The 22722-nt window shown below is 47.7% G+C and overlaps 1 protein-coding gene across 2 annotated transcripts in view; it reads left to right on the plus strand.

The window, feature by feature from the left end:
* Nucleotides 1-22722, plus strand: part of st8sia5 (ST8 alpha-N-acetyl-neuraminide alpha-2,8-sialyltransferase 5) — a 132670-nt gene that overhangs the window by 92053 nt on the left and 17895 nt on the right. For both annotated transcript variants that reach the window (XM_072497472.1, XM_072497473.1), the window contains one exon: nt 21978-22090. In XM_072497472.1, coding sequence (XP_072353573.1) covers nt 21978-22090 — 113 coding nt within the window. The remainder of the gene's footprint in view (nt 1-21977; nt 22091-22722) is intronic.

Below are 22722 nucleotides of genomic sequence, written 5' to 3' on the forward strand. Positions count from 1 at the left end.
ACTACAAGTAGAATGGGATTAATGGTCTTGATGGCTCTTTCGAGCTGATTTTCTTTTTAAATATTCCTTGATTACTACAACTATTGGTATTTGGCTTTTCAGCATGAAGTATGTTTTATATGGGCAGCCCGCAAGCTCGCTTGATCCTAATTTCTAGTAATGAGAAGATATTTGATGGGTGTATCTCCAGATATGGGGAAATATGACACATCCACAAAAAAGGTGAACAAAGCAACTCTGAGACAATGTGAGTTGGTTGCACAAGAAGCTGGGGAAACACCATGAGGGAAGAAATTCATCCTGCAGCTCTACCTTCCTTAGAATCCCTCTAAGCCTCTGCAGAGTTTAGCTTCCTGCTGCCAATATCAGTGTTCACAGAAAGTGCTTATTATCCAAACCTTATTGTACCCAACATAAGTCTATTCAACCCATGTGCCTACACCAAGAAAAAAACATCAATTCTCAATATTAACCACTACCAAGATGCATAAATATAATCAAGAACTTCATAATAATAATAATCACTTATTGTCACAAGTAAGCTTCAATGAAGTTACTGTGAAAAGTCCCTAGTTGCCACATTCCGGCACCTGTTCAGGGAGGCTGGAACAGGAATTGAACCTGTGCTGCTGGTCTTGTTCTACATTACAAGCCAGCTGTCTTAGCCCACTGAGCTAAACCAGCATCATATCTGCAATTTCCATGTAACATAGGACATAGAACATAGAACTGTACAGCACAGTACAGGCCCTTCGGCCCATGATGTTGTGCCGAACTAGCCTGAAACTAAGATCAAATCAACCTACTCCCAATCATTCTAGTGCACTCCATATGCCTATCCAATAACCGCTTGAAAGTTCCTAACGTGTCCGACTGCACTACCATAGCTGGGAGTGCGTTCCACGCCCCAACCACTCTCTGAGTAAAGAACCTACCTTTGGCATCCCTCCTATATCTTCCACCATGAACCTTATAGTTATAACAGCTACATCCACCCAAGGAAAAAGTCACTGAATCTATCTATTCCTCTCTATCCCACTCTATCTATCCCTCTCATCATCTTATACACCTCAATTAAGTCACCTCTCATCCTCCTTCACTCCAATGAGAAAAGCCCTAGCTCCCTCAACCTTTCCTCCTAAGACCTACCCTCCAATCCAGGCAGCATCCTGGTAAATCTCCTTTGCACTCTTTCCAAAGCTTCCACATCCTTCCCAAAATGAGGTGATCAGAACTGCACACAATACTCCAAATGTGGTCTAACCAAGGTCTTGTACAGTTGCAGCTTAACCTCACGGCTCTTAAACTCAATCCCCCGTTAATAAATGCTAACACACTATAGGCTTTCTTCATGGCTCTATTCACTTGGGTGATCACTTTCAGAGATCTATGGACATGAACTCCAAGATCTCTCTGCTCCTCCACATTCTTCAGAACCCTGCCGTTAACCCTGTAATCCGCATTCAAATTTGTCCTACCAAAATGAATCACCTCACACTTATCAGGGTTAAACTCCATCTACCACTTTTCAGCCCAGCTCTGCATCCTGTCAATGTCTCTTTGCAGCCTACAACAGCCCTCCACATTATCCACTACTCCACCAATCTTGGTGTCATCAGCAAATTTACTAACCCAACCTTGAACTCCATCATCCAAGTCATTGATAAAAATCACAAATAGCAGAGGACCCAGCACTGATCCCTGTGGTACACCGCTGGTGACTGGGCTCCAGTCTGAAAATTTACCATCAATCACCACCCTCCGTCTTCTATGTGATAGCCAGTTACTGATCCAATCGGCCAAATTTCCCTCTATGCCATGCCTCCTTACTTTCTGCATGAGCCGACCATGGGGCACCTTATCAAACGCCTTACTAAAATCCATGTACATGACATCAACTGCTCTACCTTCATCTATGTACTTAGTTACCTCCTCAAAGGATACAATCAAACTTGTGAGGCAAGACTTACCCCTCACAAATCCGTGCTGACTTTCCTGGATTAAGCTGTATCTTTCCAAATGATCATAAATCCTATCCCTCAGGACCCTTTCCAATAGCAAATGTGCTCCAATTATCCAAGTAACTGAAACCCTCCCTCCTACACCATCCCTGTAGCCACGTGTTTAACTGCACTCTCTCTCTGTTCCTCACCTCGCTAGCACGTGGCACTGGCAGCAAACCAGAGATGACAACATGGTCTGTCCTGGCTCTCAGCCTCCACCCTAGCTCCCTGAATTTCTGTTTTACATCCCCATCCCTTTTCCTACCTATGTCGTTGGTACCGATGTGTACCACTACTTGTGGCTACTCCCCCTCCCCCTTAAGGATCCTGAAAACACGATCAGAGACGTCACGGACCTTGGCACCCGGGAGGCAATACACCAACCCTGAGCCTCTATCGTTGCCACAGAACCGTCTATCTGTACCTCTAACTATAGACTCTCCAATAACTAATGCTCTCCTGCTCTCCCCCCTTCCCTACAATAACGTACAATAATTGAAAGAAATTAAAACTTGAATTCAATATAAACCTTTCTTTATCAAATCAAAGGGGAATTGTTGACATCTGAATTGACGTCTAAGGGTTAGTTGTGCAGCTTGGCTGCAATTCTATGGGAATGCGATGTTCCCACAAGAACCTACATTGCTAACACAGTTTTCCTTTCACCAGAGTTTCAGGAGATTATATTCAGAGCCTCTGCTGTTCCGTCCTAACTTTCCTCAGACTTGTCAGTTGTAAGCCGACAGGGTTGAGTAGTTTGTCTACAGTAAGCTTTATATATCACTGAGCACTCAAAGAATTAAGAATGCACACGAACCAATTGCCAATGAGAAATGGGTAGATTCTCCATATATCAAGAGAAGCAAACCATATTAACACAGACACTAAGCACCAGGTATCAATAGGGACATATTTCAATGTATTTTGCATGTTTCTTTGAGAAGAGGCACGGTAGCATAGGAGAATAGTTAATGGATATTTTTAATTTTTGAGGTAGAATTCATTGTAATAGAAGATGAGATGTCAATAAGGCCAATGTATTGTGCCGAATAAGCTGGAACAATTCACCAGAAACTACGTTATAAAAGTATAAGACAATCAATAATTATTGGCATGCCACTTGGGCTACATGCCACCTTCATATATTTCTTCTTCCTTCTCCTCCACCATGGATTGAACTCATGGGGCAAAATTCTCCGAACCCCCGCCGGGTCGGAGAATCGCCGGGGCTGGCGTGAATCCCGCCCCGCCGGTTGCCGAATTCTCCAGCACCGGAGATTCGGTGGGGGCGGGAATCGCGCCGCGCCAGTTGGCAGGCCCCCCCCCCGCGATTCTCCGGCCCGAATGGGCCGAAGTCCCGCCGCTAGAATGCCTGTCCCGCCGGCGTAGATTAAACCACCTACCTTACTGGCGGGACAAGGCGCGCGGGCGGGCTCCGGGGTCCTGGGGGGGGCGCGGGGCGATCTGGCCCTGGGGGGTGCCCCCACGGTGGCCTTGCTCGCGATCAGGGCCCACCGATCCGTGGGCGGGCCTGTGCCGTGGGGGCACTCTTTCCCTTCCGCCTCCGCCACGGTCTCCACCATGGCGGAGGCGGAAGAGACTCCCTCCACAGCGCATGCGCGGGAATGCCGTCAGCGGCCGCTAACGCTCCCGCGCATGCGCTGCCCGGAGATGTAATTTCCGCGCCAGCTGGCGGGGCACCAAAGGCCTTTTCCGCCAGCTGGCGGGGCGGAAATTCATCCGGCACCGACCTAGCCCCTGAAGGTTGGGGCTCAGCCCCCAAAGATGAGGAGCATTCTGCACCTTTGGGGCGGCGCGATGCCCGACTGATTTGCGCCGTTTTGGGCGCCAGTCAGCGGACATCGCGCCGTTTCCGGAGAATTTCGCCCATGGTTTCAAAGTTATACATCTCTGAAAGTCAAAATTGTGTAATTGCCTTTTCAAGAATGCATAGGAGGGAAAATCCCTTCCATTTAAAAATAGACTCTTTGCTCCAATACACCAATCAAATGGTTATGGTTAAAGGATGGTCACGACTGGGAGTTAAATATCCAAGGGTATCAAACTATACGGAAGGACAGAGTGGATGGTAAGGGAGGTGGTGTAGCTCTGTTAAGGATGACATCCGGGCAATAGTAAGGGATGACATCGGTGCTACGGAGGATAAGGTTGAATCGATTTGAGTGGAAATCAGGAATAGTAAGGTGAAAACGTCACTGATAGGAGTAGCATATAGGCCACCAAATAGTAACATAATAGTAATATGATGGGGCAGGCAATAAACAAAGAAATAACGGATGCATGTAGAAGTGGTACAGCAGTTATCATGGAGGATTTGTAGCCACCTGGGTTGGCCACTTCCCGACTTAAAATGGAGATCCGCAAAGACTACAGGGAAATTCAGCCAACACAGGCAAAAACTAGCAAGTGCAGAAATCCTGTGTATTAGAACTTGCAAAAGCCCAGACAGCACTGAAACTCACAGCCATCTGCATATTAATGAGCGATCCCCGGGAACAATTGAAACATGTAAGGTGAATAAGGCCAAGCCAGACTCCTCGGCGCCAGCAGGAGCCAAGACAAAGGAAGGCCACTCAGGGACCGCCCAGCGCTCAGGGAACAACTCCAGTATTGGAGAAATCGATCCAAGTGATCAGAACCTAGTCCAATCACTTGGAACCAGATATGGAGTCCGCTCCTAACGGCGCGAAGCCCCTGGGGACTATAAAGTAGAGTCCCCAAGTTCAAATCGTCCTTCTTGGCAGGGTCACTCAGCAACTTGAATCAACCCTTGACAGTGAACTGCCGAGCTGCCGCAACAACCAAGTAAGTTTCCAGTCAACGCACGCTACGAGATAGGCGGTCTTAGCTACCAGTCCATACCAGCTTTTGAATCCTGCAGACTCAGGCCTTTTAGCGATATAGTCTAGAAAGTAGAGTTTATGCATGAGTAGTGATTTACTGTGTATAATAAATGTGTTTTGATTGGAATCTTACTAATTGGTGTGTTGACTTATTGATCAGTACTTGAACTTGAACCTCGTGGCGGTATCATAAAGATACCTGGCGACTCTAGAGCAAAGGTTATAGAAACAGAGCAAATTAAATAAAGACTGAACAGGCAACAAATTAAGAGCCAACCAAAGTTAGCAACAGATTTTAATCTACATGTTGATTGGTTTAACCAGGTAGGTCAAGGCAGCCTTGAGGAGGAGTTTATAGAATGTATCCGGAATAATTTCCTCGAACAATATGTAATGGAACCTACGAGGGAACAAGTGGTCCTAGATCTGGTCCTGTGAAATGAGTTAGGATTGATTAATGATCTCATACTTAGGGATCCTTTTGGAAGGAGCGATCACAATATGGTGGAATTTAAAATACAGATGGAGGGTGAGAAGGTAAAATCAAACACTAGTGTTTTGTGCTTAAACAAAGGAGATTACAATGGGATGAGAGAAGAGCTGGCTATGGTAGACTGGGAGCAAAGACTTTCTTGGTGAAACAGTTGAGGAACAGTGGAGAACCTTCCAAGCGATTTTTCACAGTTCTCAGCAAAGGTTTATACCAACAAAAAGGAAGGACGGTAGAAAGAGGGAAAATTGACCGTGGATATCTAAGGAAATAAGGGCGAGTATCAAAATGAAGGAAAATGCACACAAAGTGGCAAAGATTAGTGGGAGACTAGAGGACTGGGAAATCTTTAGGGGGCAACAGAAAGCTACTAAAAAAGCTATAAAGAAGAGTAAGATAGATTATGAGAGTAAACTTGCTCAGAATATAAAAACAGGTAGTAAAAGTTTCTACAAATGTATAAAACAAAAAAGAGTGGCTAAGGTAAATATTGGTTCTTTAGAGGATGAGAAGGGAGATTTAATAATGGGAGATGAGGAAATGGCTGAGGAACTGAACAGGTTTTTTGGGTCGGTCTTCACAGTGGAAGACACAAATAACATGCCAGTGACTGATGGAAATGAGGCTATGACAGGTGAGGACCTTGAGATGATTGTTACCACTAAGGAGGTAATGATGGGCAAGCTAATGGGGCTAAAGGTAGACAAGTCTCCTGGCCCTGATGGAATGCATCCCAGAGTGCTAAAAGAGATGGCTAGGGAAATTGCAAATGCACAAGTGATAATTTACCAAAATTCGCCAGACTCTGGGGTGGTCCCGGCGGATTGGAAATTAGCAAATGTGACACCACTGTTTAAAAAAGGAGGTAGGCAGAAAGCGGGTAATTATAGGCCAGTTAGCTTAACTTCGGTAGTAGGGAAGATGCTGGAATCTATCACCAAGGAAGAAATAGCGAGGCATCTGGATGGAAATTGTCCCATTGGACAGACGCAGCATGGGTTCATAAAGGGCAGGTCGTGCCTAACTAATTTAGTGGAATTGTTTGAGGACATTACCAGTGCGGTAAATAACGGGGAGCCAATGGATGTGATATATCTGGATTTCCAGAAAGCCTTTGACAAGGTGCCACACAAAAGGTTGTTGCATAAGATAAAGATGCTTGGCATTAAGGGGAAAGTAGTAGCATGGATAGAGGATTGGTTAATTAATAGAAAGCAAAGAGTGGGGATTAATGGGTGTTTCTCTGGTTGGCAATCAGTAGCTAGTGGTGTCCCTCAGGGATCAGTGTTGGGCCCACAATTGTTCACAATTTACATAGATGATTTGGAGTTGGGGACCAAGTGCAATGTGTCCCAAGTTTGCAGATGACACTTAGATGAGTGGTAAAGCAAAAAGTTCAGAGGATACCGGAAGTCTGCAGAGGGATTTGGATAGGTTAAGTGAATGGGCTAGGGTCTGGCAGATGGAATACAATGTTGACAAATGTGAGGTTATCCATTTTGATAGGAATAACAGCAAAAGGGATTATTATTTAAACGATAAAATATTAAAACATGCTGCTGTGCAGAGAGACCTGGGTGTGCTCGTGCATGAGTCGCAAAAAGTTGGTTTACAGGTGCAACAGGTGATTAAGAAGGCAAATGGAGTTTTGTCCTTCATTGCTAGAGGGATGGAGTTTAAGACTAGGGAGGTTATGCTGCAATTGTACAAGTGTTAGTGAGGCCACACCTGGAGTATTGTGTTCAGTTTTGGTCTCCTTACCTGAGAAAGGACGTACTGGCGCTGGAGGGTGTGCAGAGGAGATTCACTAGGTTAATCCCAGAGTTGAGGGGGTTGGATTACGAGGAGAGGTTGAGTAGACTGGGACTGTACTCGTTGGAATTTAGAAGGATGCGGTGGGATCTTATAGAAACATGTAAAATTATGAAGGGAATAGATAGGATAGATGCGGGCAGGTTGTTTCCACTGGCGGGTGAAAGCAGAACTTGGGGGCAAAGCCTCAAAATAAGGGGAAGTAGATTTAGGACTGAGCTTAGGAGGAACCTCTTCACCCAAAGGGTTGTGAATCTATAGAATTCTTTGCCCAGTGAAGCAGTTGAGGCTCCTTCATTAAATGTTTTTAAGATAAAGATAGATAGTTTTTTGAAGAATAAAGGGATTAAGGGTTATGGTGTTCGGGCCGGAAAGTGGAGCTGAGTACACAAAAGATCAGCCATGATCTCATTGAATGGCGGAGCAGGTTCGAGGGGCCAGATGGCCTACTCCTGCTCCTAGTTCTTATGTTCTTATGTAAATATTCCACTAGAATTCATACGGAGGCATGAGCTTGATTATGCCCTTTATATATATTATATATTTATATTTATGAGCTTAAGGAATTCAGTGGCCAAGACAGTAGTGTTTATACTTATTTTCCTTTGCACCCATGGAAGACAATTACAAAATAAAGGGCATGATCTAACGGAAAGATTTCTAAGTGTGTAGCGAGCTAGAATTGCCGGGTGCTTCAGGACAGCCGGCCCGGCGAGACCGCCATCAGTATCTAACACCAATTAAGGACGGTAATGATGCCCCACTGGCTTCATATCTGAAATAACTGTCCCGCCAGCTGATTCACCTGGACCGGCCCGGCAGCACCCCGCTAGCGAGGGGGAGCAACACCTAAACCCATCCCGCAGAGCAAACCCCAGACAGCACGCAGCCATGCCACCGCGCAGACCCGCTCCACGATTCAGAGATGCCAACCTGGCCAGGTTGTTGGACGTGGTGGTGTCCAAATGGGATACTCTGGCCGGGAGTCTCCCTTCTGGGGACTAAGATCCCGCCCCACGCCAGCGGGAAAACCGGCGCCAACCACTCCGGGGTCAACAGCCCCCGAAAGTGTGGAATTCTCTGCATTTTCGGGGGCTAGGTGGACGGCAGAGGGGTGGACGCCGCTCCAGCCGGTGCCGAACGGCCGGAGCGAGTTCGCGCATGCGCGGAACGGCTGGCGTATTTTTGTGCATGCGCGGGGGTTCTCTTCGTGCCTGCTCCCGGGCAATATGGCGGAGCCTTACAGGGGACCAGCGCGGAAGAAAGAAGTCCCCCCACGGAACAAGCCCGCCCACAGATCGGTGACCCCCCCCGCCCGGGGTCAGATCCCCCTGCGCCTCCCTGAAGACCGCCCCCGCATACTCACCTGTCAGGTGCCGCAGGTGCATGAGGTGAGTGATTCACGCCGGCGGGACTGGCCAAAACTGGACGGCCGCTCAGCCCATCGGGGCCCGGAGAATCGCCGGGAGGGGGGGGGGCGCTGTCAATCGGGACCCCCGAGGGGGTCGAAGGGTCAGCCACAGGGCATCCATGTTGTCTGGGAACAGTAGCCGTCAACAAGGAGCGTGTCACCAGGAATATCACCACCGAGTGCTGCAAGAAGCTAAACAACCTTCACCGGGCTGCACAGGTGAGTTGGCACGGGTCCATATCACCGGTCGCGTCTGCCATGCCTGGCTGCCGAACTCTGCTACAATGACCCTGAGGTTGGCACCACATCCCACCCCCCACCAACACAATACCGCGCCTGTGCCTGAAGCAGACCCTGGCACCCAGCAACACACCCCACCCATTACCAACAGCAAAGAACAAAGAACAAAGAAATGTACAGCACAGGAACAGGCCCTTCGGCCCTCCAAGCCCGTGCCGACCATACTGCCCGACTAAACTACAATCTTCTACACTTCCTGGGTCCGTATCCTTCTATTCCCATCCTATTCATATATTTGTCAAGATGCCCCTTAAATGTCCCTATCGTCCCTGCTTCCACTACCTCCTCCGGTAGCGAGTTCCAGGCACCCACTACCCTCTGTGTAAAAAACTTGCCTCGTACATCTACTCTAAACCTTGCCCCTCTCACCTTAAACCTATGCCCCCTAGTAATTGACCCCTCTACCCTGGGGAAAAGCCTCTGACTATCCACTCTGTCTATGCCCCTCATAATTTTGTATACCTCTATCAGGTCGCCCCTCAACCTCCTTCGTTCCAGTGAGAACAAACCGAGTTTATTCAACCGCTCCTCATAGCTTATGCCCTCCATACCAGGCAACATTCTGGTAAATCTCTTCTGCACCCTCTCTAAAGCCTCCACATCCTTCTGGTAGTGTGGCGACCAGAATTGAACAGTATACTCCAAGTGTGGCCTAACTAAGGTTCTATACAGCTGCAACATGACTTGCCAATTCTTATACTCAATGCCCCGACCAATGAAGGCAAGCATGCCGTATGCCTTCTTGACTACCTTCTCCACCTGTGTTGCCCCTTTCAGTGACCTGTGGACCTGTACTCCTAGATCTCTTTGACTTTCAATACTCTTGAGGGTTCTACCATTCACTGTATATTCCCTACCTGCATTGGACCTTCCAAAATGCATTACCTCACATTTGTCCGGATTAAACTCCATCTGCCATCTCTCCGCCCAAGTCTCCAGACAATCTAAATCCTGCTGTATCCTCAGACAGTCCTCATCGCTATCCGCAATTCCACCAACCTTTGTGTCGTCTGCAAACTTACTAATCAGACCAGTTACATTTTCCTCCAAATCATTTATATATACTACAAAGAGCAAAGGTCCCAGCACTGATCCCTGTGGAACACCACTGGTCACAGCCCTCCAATTAGAAAAGCATCCCTCCATTGCTACCCTCTGCCTTCTATGGCCTAGCCAGTTCTGTATCCACCTTGCCAGTTCACCCCTGATCCCGTGTGACTTCACCTTTTGTACTAGTCTACCATGAGGGACCTTGTCAAAGGCCTTACTGAAGTCCATATAGACAACATCTACTGCCCTACCTGCATCAATCATCTTAGTGACCTCCTCGAAAAACTCTATCAAGTTAGTGAGACACGACCTCCCCTTCACAAAACCGTGCTGCCTCTCACTAATACGTCCATTTGCTTCCAAATGGGAGTAGATCCTGTCTCTAAGAATTCTCTCCAGTAATTTCCCTACCACTGACGTAAGGCTCACCGGCCTGTAGTTCCCGGGATTATCCTTGCTACCCTTCTTAAACAGAGGAACAACATTGGCTATTCTCCAGTCCTCCGGGACATCCCCTGAAGACAGCGAGGATCCAAAGATTTCTGTCAAGGCCTCAGCAATTTCCTCTCCAGCCTCCTTCAGTATTCTGGGGTAGATCCCATCAGGCCCTGGGGACTTATCTACCTTAATATTTTTTAAGACACCCAACACCTCGTCTTTTTGGATCACAATGTGACCCAGGCTATCTCCACCCCCTTCTCCAGACTCAACATCTACCAATTGCTTCTCTTTGGTGAATACTGATGCAAAGTATTCATTTAGTACCTCGCCCATTTCCTCTGGCTCCACACATAGATTCCCTTGCCTATCCTTCAGTGGGCCAACCCTTTCCCTGGCTACCCTCTTGCTTTTTATGTACGTGTAAAAAGCCTTGGGATTTTCCTTAACCCTATTTGCTAATGACTTTTCGTGACCCCTTCTAGCCCTCCTGACTCCTTGCTTAAGTTCCTTCCTACTTTCCTTATATGCCACACAGGCTTCGTCTGTTCCCAGCCTTTTAGCCCTGACAAATGCCTCCTTTTTCTTTTTGACGAGGCCTACAATATCACTCGTCATCCAAGGTTCCTGAAAATTACCGTATTTATCTTTCTTCCTCACAGGAACATGCCGGTCCTGTATTCCTTTCATCTGACACTTGAAAGCCTCCCACATGTCAGATGTTGATTTGCCCTCAAACATCCGCCCCCAATCTATGTTCTTCAGTTCCCGCCTAATATTGTCATAATTAGCCTTCCCCCAATTTAGCACATTCATCCTCGGACCACTCTTATCCTTGTCCACCAGTACTTTAAAACTTACTGAATTGTGGTCACTGTTACCGAAATGCTCCCCTACTGAAACATCTACCACCTGGCCGGGCTCATTCCCCAATACCAGGTCCAGTACCGCCCCTTCCCTAGTTGGACTGTTTACATATTGTTTTAAGAAGCCCTCCTGGATGCTCCTTACAAATTCCGCCCTGTCTAAGCCCCTGGCACTAAGTGAGTCCCAGTCAATATTGGGGAAGTTGAAGTCTCCCATCACCACAACCCTGTTGTTTTTACTCTTTTCCAAAATCTGTCTACCTATCTGCTCCTCTATCTCCCGCTGGCTGTTGGGAGGCCTGTAGTATACCCCCAACATTGTGACTGCACCCTTCTTATTCCTGATCTCTACCCATATAGCCTCACTGCCCTCTGAGGTGTCCTCTCGCAGTATAGCTGTGATATTCTCCCGAACAAGTAGCGCAACTCCACCTCCCCTTTTACATCCCCCTCTATCCCGCCTGAAACATCTAAATCCTGGAACGTTTAGCTGCCAATCCTGCCCTTCCCTCAACCAGGTCTCTGTAATGGCAACAACGTCATAGTTCCAAGTAGTAATCCAAGCTCTAAGTTCATCTGCCTTACCCGTAATGCTCCTTGCATTAAAACATATGCACTTCAGGCCACCAGACCCGCTGTGTTCAGCAACTTCTCCCCGTCTGCTCTGCCTCAGAGCCACACTGTCCCTATTCCCTAGTTCTCCCTCAATGCTCTCACCTTCTGACCTATTGCTCCCGTGCCCACCCCCCTGCCATACTAGTTTAAACCCTCCCGTGTGACACTAGCAAACCTCGCGGCCAGGATATTTATGCCTCTCCGGTTTAGATGCAACCCGTCCTTCTTATACAGGTCACACCTGCCCCGGAAGAGCTCCCAGTGGTCCAGATAATGGAAACCCTCCCTCCTACACCAGCTGTTTAGCCACGTGTTTATCTGCTCTATCTTCCTATTTCTAGCCTCACTGGCACGTGGCACAGGGAGTAATCCCGAGATTACAACCCTCGAGGTCCTGTCTTTTAACTTTCTGCCTAGCTCCCTGAACTCCTGCTGCAGGACCTCATGCCCCTTCCTGCCTATGTCGTTAGTACCAATATGTACAACGACCTCTGCCTGTTTGCCCTCCCCCTTGAGGATTCCCTCTACCCGTTCGGAGACATCCTGGACCCTGGCACCAGGGAGGCAACATACCATCCTGGAGTCTCTTTCACGTCCACAGAAGCGCCTATCTGTGCCCCTGACTATAGAGTCCCCTATTACTATTACTTTTCTGCGCTTTGACCCTCCCTTCTGAACATCAGAGCCAGCCGTGGTGCCACTGCTCTGGCTGCTGCTGTTTTCCCCTGATAGGCTATCCCCCCCGACAGTATCCAAAGGGGTATATCTGTTCGAGAGGGGGACAACCACAGGGGATTCCTGCACTGACTGCCTGCCCTTTCTGGTGGTCACCCATTTCTCTGCCTGCACCTTGGGTGTGACCACATTTACATAACTGCGATCTATGACGCTTTCCGCCACCTGCATGCTCCTAAGTGCATCCAATTGCTGCTCCAACCGAACCATGCGGTCTGTGAGGAGCTCCAGTTGGGTGCACTTTCTGCAGATGAAGCCATCCGGGACGCTGGAAGCCTCCCGGACCTGCCACATCTCGCAGTCAGAGCACAGCACCCCTCTAACTGACATTGCGTCAATTAATTAAAATTTGTCTTTTTTTTTTAATACTTTTTTTTAAATTTCAAAGTTACTGTCAACTATCTGTTTCCTAGCACTAGATTTCTAATAGAAATGCGATAGCTAACTATAATACTCTCCGATCTCTGGCTTAGATATCCTCTAAATTATAATTAAGTTATTATGTTTAATTAGTTCCCAAATACTCAAATTTTTTTAAAAATTTATGTTAGAATCCCAACCAGCCACTCTGGCCACAGCTTTTCTGTGATGTCACTTTAGTTTCCCCCCGACACACACAATTTGAAAAAAGGTATAAAAGTAAAAATAACTTACTTACCTTCTTACCTTCTGAGTGTCTTAGATGTTCTCAGGTTCTCTCGCTGACAGAGACTGCTCCTCCACCTCCGAACCTTGACCTGCACAATGCTAATAATATAATAATAATATAATATGGCACTTACCTTACACCAATGGGTCTTATTATTAGGTTAGAGGAGGAGGGCGGGTGGGAGACACTACACGTGTAGTGTCTCGGGTTTCCTCTCCACCAGAATTTATTAGTTGGGGGGGGGGGGGGGGGACTTGCCAGAGGTCCGCGGGTCGAACTTCCGGTTCCCGCCTTATATAAAAACAAATAAAACAGAAAAGAAGAACAGACACGGGACCAGGCAAGGCTTTTAAATACACTACTCACCTCCAAGAAGGCCCCTGCGCACCGCTGCCGCCGAAATCCGAAGGGCTGCTCCTGTAAAGGCAAGGCTTTTTAAAGTAAGTACTCACCTCCCAGAAGGCCCCTGCGCACCGCTGCCGCCGAAATCCAAAGGGCTGCTCCTGTAAAGGTAAGGCTTTTAAATACACTACTCACCTCCAAGAAGGCCCCTGCGCACCGCTGCCGCCGAAATCCGAAGGGCTGCTCCTGTAAAGGCAAGGCTTTTTAAAGTAAGTACTCACCTCCCAGAAGGCCCCTGCGCACCGCTGCCGCCGAAATCCAAAGGGCTGCTCCTGTAAAGGTAAGGCTTTTAAATACACTACTCACCTCCAAGAAGGCCCCTGTGCACCGCTGCCGCCGAAATCCGAAGGGCTGCTCCTGTAAAGGCAAGGCTTTTTAAAGTAAGTACTCACCTCCCAGAAGGCCCCTGCGCACCGCTGCCGCCGAAATCCGAAGGGCTGCTCCTGTAAAGGTAAGGCTTTTAAATACACTACTCACCTCCAAGAAGGCCCCTGCGCACCGCTGCCGCCGAAATCCAAAGGGCTGCTCCTGTAAAGGCAAGGCTTTTTAAAGTAAGTACTCACCTCCCAGAAGGCCCCTGCGCACCGCTGCCGCCGAAATCCAAAGGGCTGCTCCTGTAAAGGTAATGCTTTTAAATACACTACTCAGCGGTGCCCACGCCTGTCTCCCGCCATGTGTCGTCCCCCCCCCCGGCAATGCATGAAACGTGCGGCTCACAATGCCCTCTCTCATGTTCCTGTCGGACAAGTTGGCCCATAATAGATGGGAAAAGGCCCAGATGGGTGGCGGGGTGTTGGACATCAGACTCATCATGCTCTACAAGGAACAGGTCCTAGGGGCCGTGGGGGTGGCCGAGGTCGGAGCAGTGACCAATGTAGAGATTGGCCTGCGCCGCAGAGGTGAGTATCCACTGGCCCCCACCCAGATGACCTGCCACACGTTTGTTGTTCATGCCAGAATAATGATGCTCCCCTCCCACTGGCCACATGGCCATTCTCCTGGCCATGGACATTCCCCCCCATCCAAGAGAACACCTCGGAGGAGAGCTCTGAGGATGCCATCAAGGCATCACAGCTGTTATCCCCACCCTCCACCAGCGCAGAGACACACACCTTGGTGGGTGAAGATAGTGGACAGGGTTCTGGGGCACAATCTGATAAGCACCACACAGTTTTTTTAAAAATTCATTTATGGGATGTGGGCGTCGCTGGGTGGGCCAGCATTTATTGCCCATCCTTAGTTGTCCTTCAGAGGGTGCTGATGAGTTGCCTTCTTGAACTGCTGCAGTCCTGGAAGTGTAGGTACACCCTCTGTGCTATTAGGGAGAGAGTTCCAAGATGCTGCCCCAGTGAAGGAATGTCGATATATTTCCAAGTCAGGGTGGTGAGTGACCTGGAGGGGAACTTCCAGGTGGCGGCGTTCCCAGGTATCTGCTGCTCTTATCCTTCTAGATGGTAGTGGTTATGGAAGGTGCGTCGAAGGAACCTTGGTGAGTTACTGCAGTGCATCTTGTTGATGATGCACAGGGTTGCCACTGTTCGGCGGTAATGGAAGTTTTGAATGTTTGTGGAAGTGGGGGGGAATCAAGCGGGCTGCTTTGTCCTGGATGGTGTTGAGCTTCTTGAGTGTTGTTGGAGATGCACTCATCCAGGCAAGTGGAGAATATTCCATCACACTCCTGACTTGTGCCTTGTAGATGGTAGACAAGCTTTGGGGGGGGGGGTTAGGGGGTGAGCTACTTTCCATAGAATTCCTCGCCTTTGACCTGCCGTGATAGCCACAGTATTAATGTGACTAGTCCAGTTCAGTTTCTGACCAATGGTAACCCCCAGGATGTTGATTGTGGGGGATTCAGCGATGGTGATGCCATTGAATGTCTAGGGAGATGGTTAGATCCTCTCTTGTAGGAGATGGTCATTGGATTGGATTGGATTGGATTTGTTTATTGTCACGTGTACCGAGGTACAGTGAAAAGTATTTTTCTGTGAGCAGCTCAACAGATCATTAAGTACATGAGAAGAAAAGGGAATAAAAGAAAATACATAATAGGGCAACACAACATATACAATGTATATTGTATACAATGTATATACAACACAACATATACAATGTATATTGTATGGCATGTTTGTGGTGCAGATGTAACTTGCCACTTGTCAGCCCAAGTCTGGATATTGTCCAGTTCTTGCTGCATTTGGACATGGACGGCTTCATTACCTGAGGAGTCGCGAATGGTGCTGAACATTGTGCAGTCATTCGCAAACATCCCCACTTCTGACTTTATAATGGAAGGGAGGTCATTGATGAAGCAGCTGAAGATGGCTGGGCCTAGGACACTACCCTGAGGAACTCCTGCAGTGATGTCGTGGAGCTGAGATGATTGACCTCTGTCATCTGAGAGTACCTTTACTAATTGGGTGTTTATAAATTGGTGTGTATATAAGTATCTGTAGTGAGAGTACCTTTAAGAAATGGGTGTTTATTACTGCAGTGATGTCAGAGAGTGGGTGAAGCTGGGCTGTCTGTCAGCTTGTTACTTTCGATTTAGGCTGTTTGCTGCAGGGTGTGTTTTAGTTTCGTCCTCAGAGCTGGATAGCTACAGTCACAGCCAGAAGGTGTATTAGAGTCTCTGTAATCTAAAGAATGTAAATCGATCCTTTGGTGATTTAAAACTAATAACTGCTCTCAGTAGTGACTTTAACCTGATGTGCTTCTGTTAAAAGTTCTTTTTTAAGTCTTATGGATGTCAAAAGGAAAGTAAGGATTACTTAGTGTTGTATTCTTTGGGGGTTGTATTTGAATTGATGGTTGCTAAGATGTTCACAGTATGTTTTAAAAAGGTTAACTTGAATTCATAGAATAAATGGAAAATACTTTTCCATTTCTGCTGTACCATACCTGTAGAGTGGGCCGTGTGCTCCCCATACCACAATCTATTTAAAGTTGTGGGTCAGGTGAACTCCATGATACACTTTGGGGTTCTCTAAACCCTGTCCTATAACACCTTCAACCATCACAACCATCTTCCTTTGTGCCAGGTGTGACTCCTACGAACGGAGAGAAATCTTTCCCCGATTTCCATTGACTCCAGTTTAGCTCGGGCTCCTTAATGCCATACTTCGGCAAATGCTGCCTTGATGTCAAGGGCACTCACTCTCACCTCACCTCTGGCATTCAGTTCTTTTGTCCATGTTTGAACCAAGGCTGTAATGAGGTCAGGAGCTGATTGACCCTGGCGGAAACCAAACTTTGAGCGTCCGTGAACAGGTTTTTGCTCAGTGAGTGCTGCTTGATAACACTGTTGATGACTCCTTCCATCACTTTGCTGATGATGGAGAGTAGACTGCCAGGGTAGTAATTGGCCCTATCTTGTGTACAGGGCACACCTGGGCAATTTTCCACATTGCTGGGTAAATGCCAGTGTTGCAGCTGTACTGGAACAGTTTGGCTAGGAGTGCAGCAAGTTCTGGAACACAAGTCTTCAGTATTATTGCCGGAATATTGTCAGGGCCCATAGCCTTTGCAGTATCCAGTGTCTTCAGCCGTTTCTTGCTATCATGTGGAGTGAATCGTATTGGCTGAAGACTGATGCTGGAGACCTCCGGAGGAGACCGAGATGGATCATCCACTCGGCACTTCTGGCTGAAGATTGTTGCGAATGCCTCGGCCTTGTCTTTTGCATAGATGTACTGGGCTCCTCCATCATTGAGGATGGGAATATTTGTGGAGCCTCCTCCTCCAGTGAGTTCTTTAATTGTCCAACACCATTCATGGCTGGATGTGGCAGGATGGCAGAGTTTAGATCTGATGCATTCAAAGAACAAAGAAAACTACAGCGCAGGGACAGGCCCTTCGGTCCTTCAAGCCTGTGCTGACCATGCTGTCCATGTAACCTAAAACCTTTGCTAGATCTGTTCCAAGTCTATCCCATCCACCACAACAGGTGGAGGCAGGAACATCCATGGGATACAGCAGTCAGAGGTCTGCTGCATCCCAGGATCCAGCTACGTCCCAGTCAGATGTTGAATCTCCGGACCAGGTTGTCCCGCAGCGGGTCCAAAGTCCCGAGGTTTGCCACCTGGACTCCACCGCGAGGGCAGCTGCTGCGGAGTCCATTATATCATCCTCCTGTGATATCTGTAAGGAATTAGAGAGGATGAGAGACCGACAATTTCCTCTGGCTTCCACCCCTCAAATCCCCCCAGCCTCCTCCACCCTCACGCTTCCTGCTTTCTCTTGTGGTGCCATCCAATGAACCAGTTGTGTTGGGGGACACCGCCCTGCACACGCCCCCCCCCAGCCACAGTTGGGGCACCTGGGCACCGGATCCCAGACACCACACCCCACCAGGAACATTACTTGGACTGGGCGCAGGTCCCCTCCCTGCTCCACACACCCACCCTCTGGTCGCTGGGATTTCCCCAGTGCTGAGGCCCAACTCGAGTGTCTGATTATTGACTGCTGCCCCTATGGTGTTGATCCCCCAATGTTCAGACCTCATGGTCTCATTGGGGGGCTGGGCAATAACGCGACATGGCACTTCTACCCATGGGAATCCACTTGGGAGCTGTGGAATGCTCAAATAACTGACATTACCAATTCCTGATTAGCAATAGCATTCAGCTGTGCAACGAGAGGCCGCCACGGTCAGTGGGAGTTAAAGTGACCTTCACAATATTACCAGGGACAGGCCTCTGCCCTGGGTGTGTTTGGTTGGATGGACAGGCAGCACCTGAGGTTGCCCCTGCTGTGGGTATATGCGATTCGGGGGTGGCATGTTGGGCCTGCAGGCACTAGGCCCCCACCCCCCCTCCCACAGCTCAGGGGGGCAACCCCCTACTGATGGCGTCCAATCCCCCGGCCAGGGCCCCCCCCCCTCCCCTCCCCCACCTTCCCCGAGCACTGAGGCAGCAGCCCCGATGCCCCCAGGCTGACTGCCCAATTTCCAAGATGGCTACTCACCTCCTCCGATCCCCACAGCAGCAATTGTGCTAGCTCCATGTTTTTAAATAGATGTGCTAAGCAGCGTCCGTGCGACCACTCGCCGGGAAGCCGGTTCAATCACGGGAGGCCAATTGATCACGGGTTCTTTCCTGTTAATTGGATGGAGATTGGCCTTAATTAGTGATTATTAGTTTCTCGCCACGTTGCAGCGGGATCCGTATCTCGGCAACGGCAGCAGGCCAGTTAGATCAGAAACTGACCGGCGCCATTCCCGATTTCAGCTTCTCCTGTGATCGAACCGGCTGGCATGGATTCGGCCCGGCGCGGCACTGCCATTAGATGGCGCCCCTTGTCACGATAGTTGTTCCTAGGCTATTGTTTTTTCGCTTCTGTGATTCGTATCTTATTTTCTACAATCAACTGCGTATTAATGAAAGCATTTAAAGCAATGACTGCATATGTGTACCATCAATGAAATGAAAATCGTTTATTGTCACAAGTAGGCTTCAAATGAAGTCACTGTGAAAAGCCCCTAGTCTCCACACTCTGGCGCCTGTTCGGGGAGGCTGGTACGGGAATTGAACCATGCTGCTGGCCTGCCTTGGTCTGCTTTAAAAGCCAGCTATTTAGCCCTGTGCTAAACCAGCCCCAAGGTCGATGAGCTCAATGAGATTCTGTACTTTCAGAAACTTGCCATTTGGTAAAAATCTTGTGTCATTAGGTATTTCCTCCTTTTTTAGCGGGAATTAATGAAATGCTTAAATCATATAAACATACGAATCAAGAACAGGAGTAGGCCATTCGGCCCCTCAAGTCTGCTCCACCATTCAGTAAGATCTTGAGTGATCTGATTGTGGCCTCAACTTTACTTTCATGTCTACCCCATATGTTTAACAAGATTCAAGCTGGTTGGTGAAGTCAAAACTCAGACACAGAGCCATTCTTTGTGGAGTGAGTTTATTGACTTTGTCCAGTCTCAACATTCCTGGCTGATATATGAAATACAGTGTGGAAAAGTGTGAGGTTATGCACTTTGGAAGGAGGAATTTAGGCATAGGCTATTTTCTAAATGGGGAAATGCTTCGGAAATCAGAAGCACAAAGGGACTTGGGAGTCCTTGTTCACGATTCTCTTGAGGTTAATGTGCAGGTTCAGTCGGCAGTTAAGAAGGCAAATGCAATGTTAGCATTCATGTCAAGAGGGCTAGAATACAAGACCAGGGATGTACGTCTGAGGCTGTATAAGGCTCTGGTCAGACCCCATTTGGAGTATTGTGAGCAGTTTTGGGCCCCATATCTAAGGAAGGATGTGCTGGCCTTGGAAAGGGTCCAGAGGAGGTTCACAAGAATGATTCCTGGAATGAAGAACTTGTCGTATGAGGAATGTTTGAGGACTCTGGGTCTATACTCGTTGGAGTTTAGAAGGATGAGAGGGGATCTTATTGAAACTTACAAGATACTGCGAGGCCTGGATAAAGTGGATGTGGAGAGGATGTTTCCACTTGTAGGAAAAATTGGAACCAGAGGACACCATCTCAGACTAAAGGGACAATCCTTTAAAACAGAGATGAGGAGGAATTTCTTCAGCCAGAGGGTGGTGCTGTGGAACTCTTTGCCGCAGAAGGCTGTGGAGGCCAAATCACTGAGTGTCTTTAAGGCAGAGATAGACAGGTTCATGATTAATAAGGGGATCAGAGGTTATGGGGAGTAGGCAGGAGAATGGGGATGAGAAAGTATCAGCCATGATTGAATGGCGGAACAGACTCGATGGGCCGAGTGGCCTAATTCTGCTCCTATGTCTTATGGTCTTATATCCAGTGACCCAGTGTCCCAGCTATCCTCTATTTATATGTGTTCAAATACCCACCGCCTGCTTCCCTTAACAACATAATTGACATGAACAAACTTTAACAATGAAACTATAAGACATGGACACCTTGTTCCCTTTGACTTCTTTGTCAATCATGAATATTTCTAACTCACCTTTAAAAATATTCAATGACCCATTTTCCACTGCTCTCGGGGAGAAATTCTTCAGACTAATGACCTGCAAGTCAAAAACTTTCCTCATCTCCAACTTAAATGGGAGACCCCTTATTTTTAGAAAAATCATAGAAATAATGAAAATCGAGTTGAAGTATCTCATTTGGCCCTTTGAACCTGCTCCAGCATTCAATATGATGATGGCTGACCCTGTATCTCAATGCCGTACTCCCTCTCCCTCTGTCTCTCTGTACCCCTTGATGTCTTGAGCACCTCAAAACCTATTTCCTTCTGAAATATATTCAGTGACTTGTCCTCCAGAGCCTTCTGTGGCAGAGAGTTTCACAGGTTCACCACCCTCTGAGTGAAAGAATTTCTCCTCATCTCAGTCCGAAACGGTCTACCCTGTATTCTGAGACTGTGACCCCTTGTTCTAGATCCTCCAGACAGAGGGAACATCCCTGCATCCAGTCTACCCAGCCCCATCAGAACGTTTAAATGTTTCAATGAGAACCCCTCTCATTTTTCTAAACTCCAGTGAATACGGGTCTAGTTGTCTCAATCTCCCCTCATTTGACAATCCTGCCACCCCAGGAATCAGTCTGATGAACCAGTGCACTTCCTCTATGGCAAGTATATCCTATCTTAGGCAATACCCTGAATAATCAGAGTCAACGTTCCTTGTTTGAATTTAAACCAAGCAATTGATGGCAATGTCTCTACAATCAGAGCTACTTGCCAACAAATTGGCACTCTCTTCTCATGCAATGTAAATTGTTGTTCCCTTTATATTTGATATTCTTGTGAATTACCCTGAGTGTAAGACGAGAAACTTTGATAATGTATTTTCCAGCAAAATGTAAATGTGCTGTCAATATACATTCATCCGTTATACATATAGATCCACCAAAAATAGATCCACGCACAAATAAATGTACACACACATATACATATAAAAGCATCTAGATTTATGTACGCATATATCCAAATGTGTCTGTGTATATCTATGTATGTTGGAGTTGGAGTTCACATCTAGTGTTATACTGGTGATTTAGCTCAGTTGGTTGGACAGCTGGTTTATGATACAGAGTAAGGCCAACAGCAGGGGTTCAATTCCTATACCAGCTGAGGTTATTTATCAAGGCCCACCTTCTCAACCTTGCTTCTTGTCTGAGGTGTGGTGATCCTGAGGCTAAATTACCACCAATCAGCTCTCCCCCTCAAAGGGGAGAAAGGACAATGGTGACTTTACTTTATACGGTCATGACAGAAAATCCCTGTGGCCCATTCCTTGTTCTTTATAATACCGAAAAAGCTGGAAATACTCAGCATAATCAGACAGCATTTCAGGTTTTCAGCACCCACTGTCATTTGCTATCTTGTTATTTGTCATGTTGTTGAGTTTCCTCTTTACAGGAAATGCCATATTCGCGTTCCCAGTTTAAGAAATGTGCAGTGGTTGGGAATGGAGGAATTCTGTCAAACAGCAGATGCGGGAATGAGATTGACTCTGCAGATTTTGTATTCAGGTATGATGGAGCAGAGCCTTTGCTACAACTGAGCAGAAACAAACTTTGAGCATAGACCCGTAATGTTTGGAGTGATATATGAAGATTTGAGTCGTAAATTACTTGTTAAATTGAATACAGGAGAATAACGGCAATTCTTTGGTACCCTCCACATCTGGGTGAACAGTACATTGGTTAACTCTCTGCACCTGCCCTTTCCCCCATCTCCAGCCAGTCCCTCCTCTTTGCTCAGCCAGTTTTTCAAATTGCTGCCAATGGTTTGACTATGGGAATGCTCTCTCATTGTCTGCTATCGCTGCCCACCATTCTGTGGGGACGGATAATCATGAAAGTGGCAGGGAAACCCTTGGGGCTGGATTTCACAACCCCCCCCCCCCCGCACACACACACACACACACACACACACACACTGAATGTGTTTGCAGCAGGGGGCTGGGGGGGGCACACCTAAACTAAGTCGGGTGGTTAGGCCACTGCCTCCTGCCTATCCCCAACCCAATGCCCATGACAGTGATGGGTAAGGAGCCCACTACCCCACCTGCCCTTTGGCTTATTGTTGTCCTTCAGTGGCCACTTAGTACCCATTTAAGAAGGGCCTCAATCTATGCCAACTCGCTGGGCAGTGGAAGGCA

The sequence above is a fragment of the Scyliorhinus torazame genome, chromosome 3 (assembly GCF_047496885.1).
Source record: "Scyliorhinus torazame isolate Kashiwa2021f chromosome 3, sScyTor2.1, whole genome shotgun sequence".
Classification (NCBI taxonomy): domain Eukaryota; kingdom Metazoa; phylum Chordata; class Chondrichthyes; order Carcharhiniformes; family Scyliorhinidae; genus Scyliorhinus; species Scyliorhinus torazame.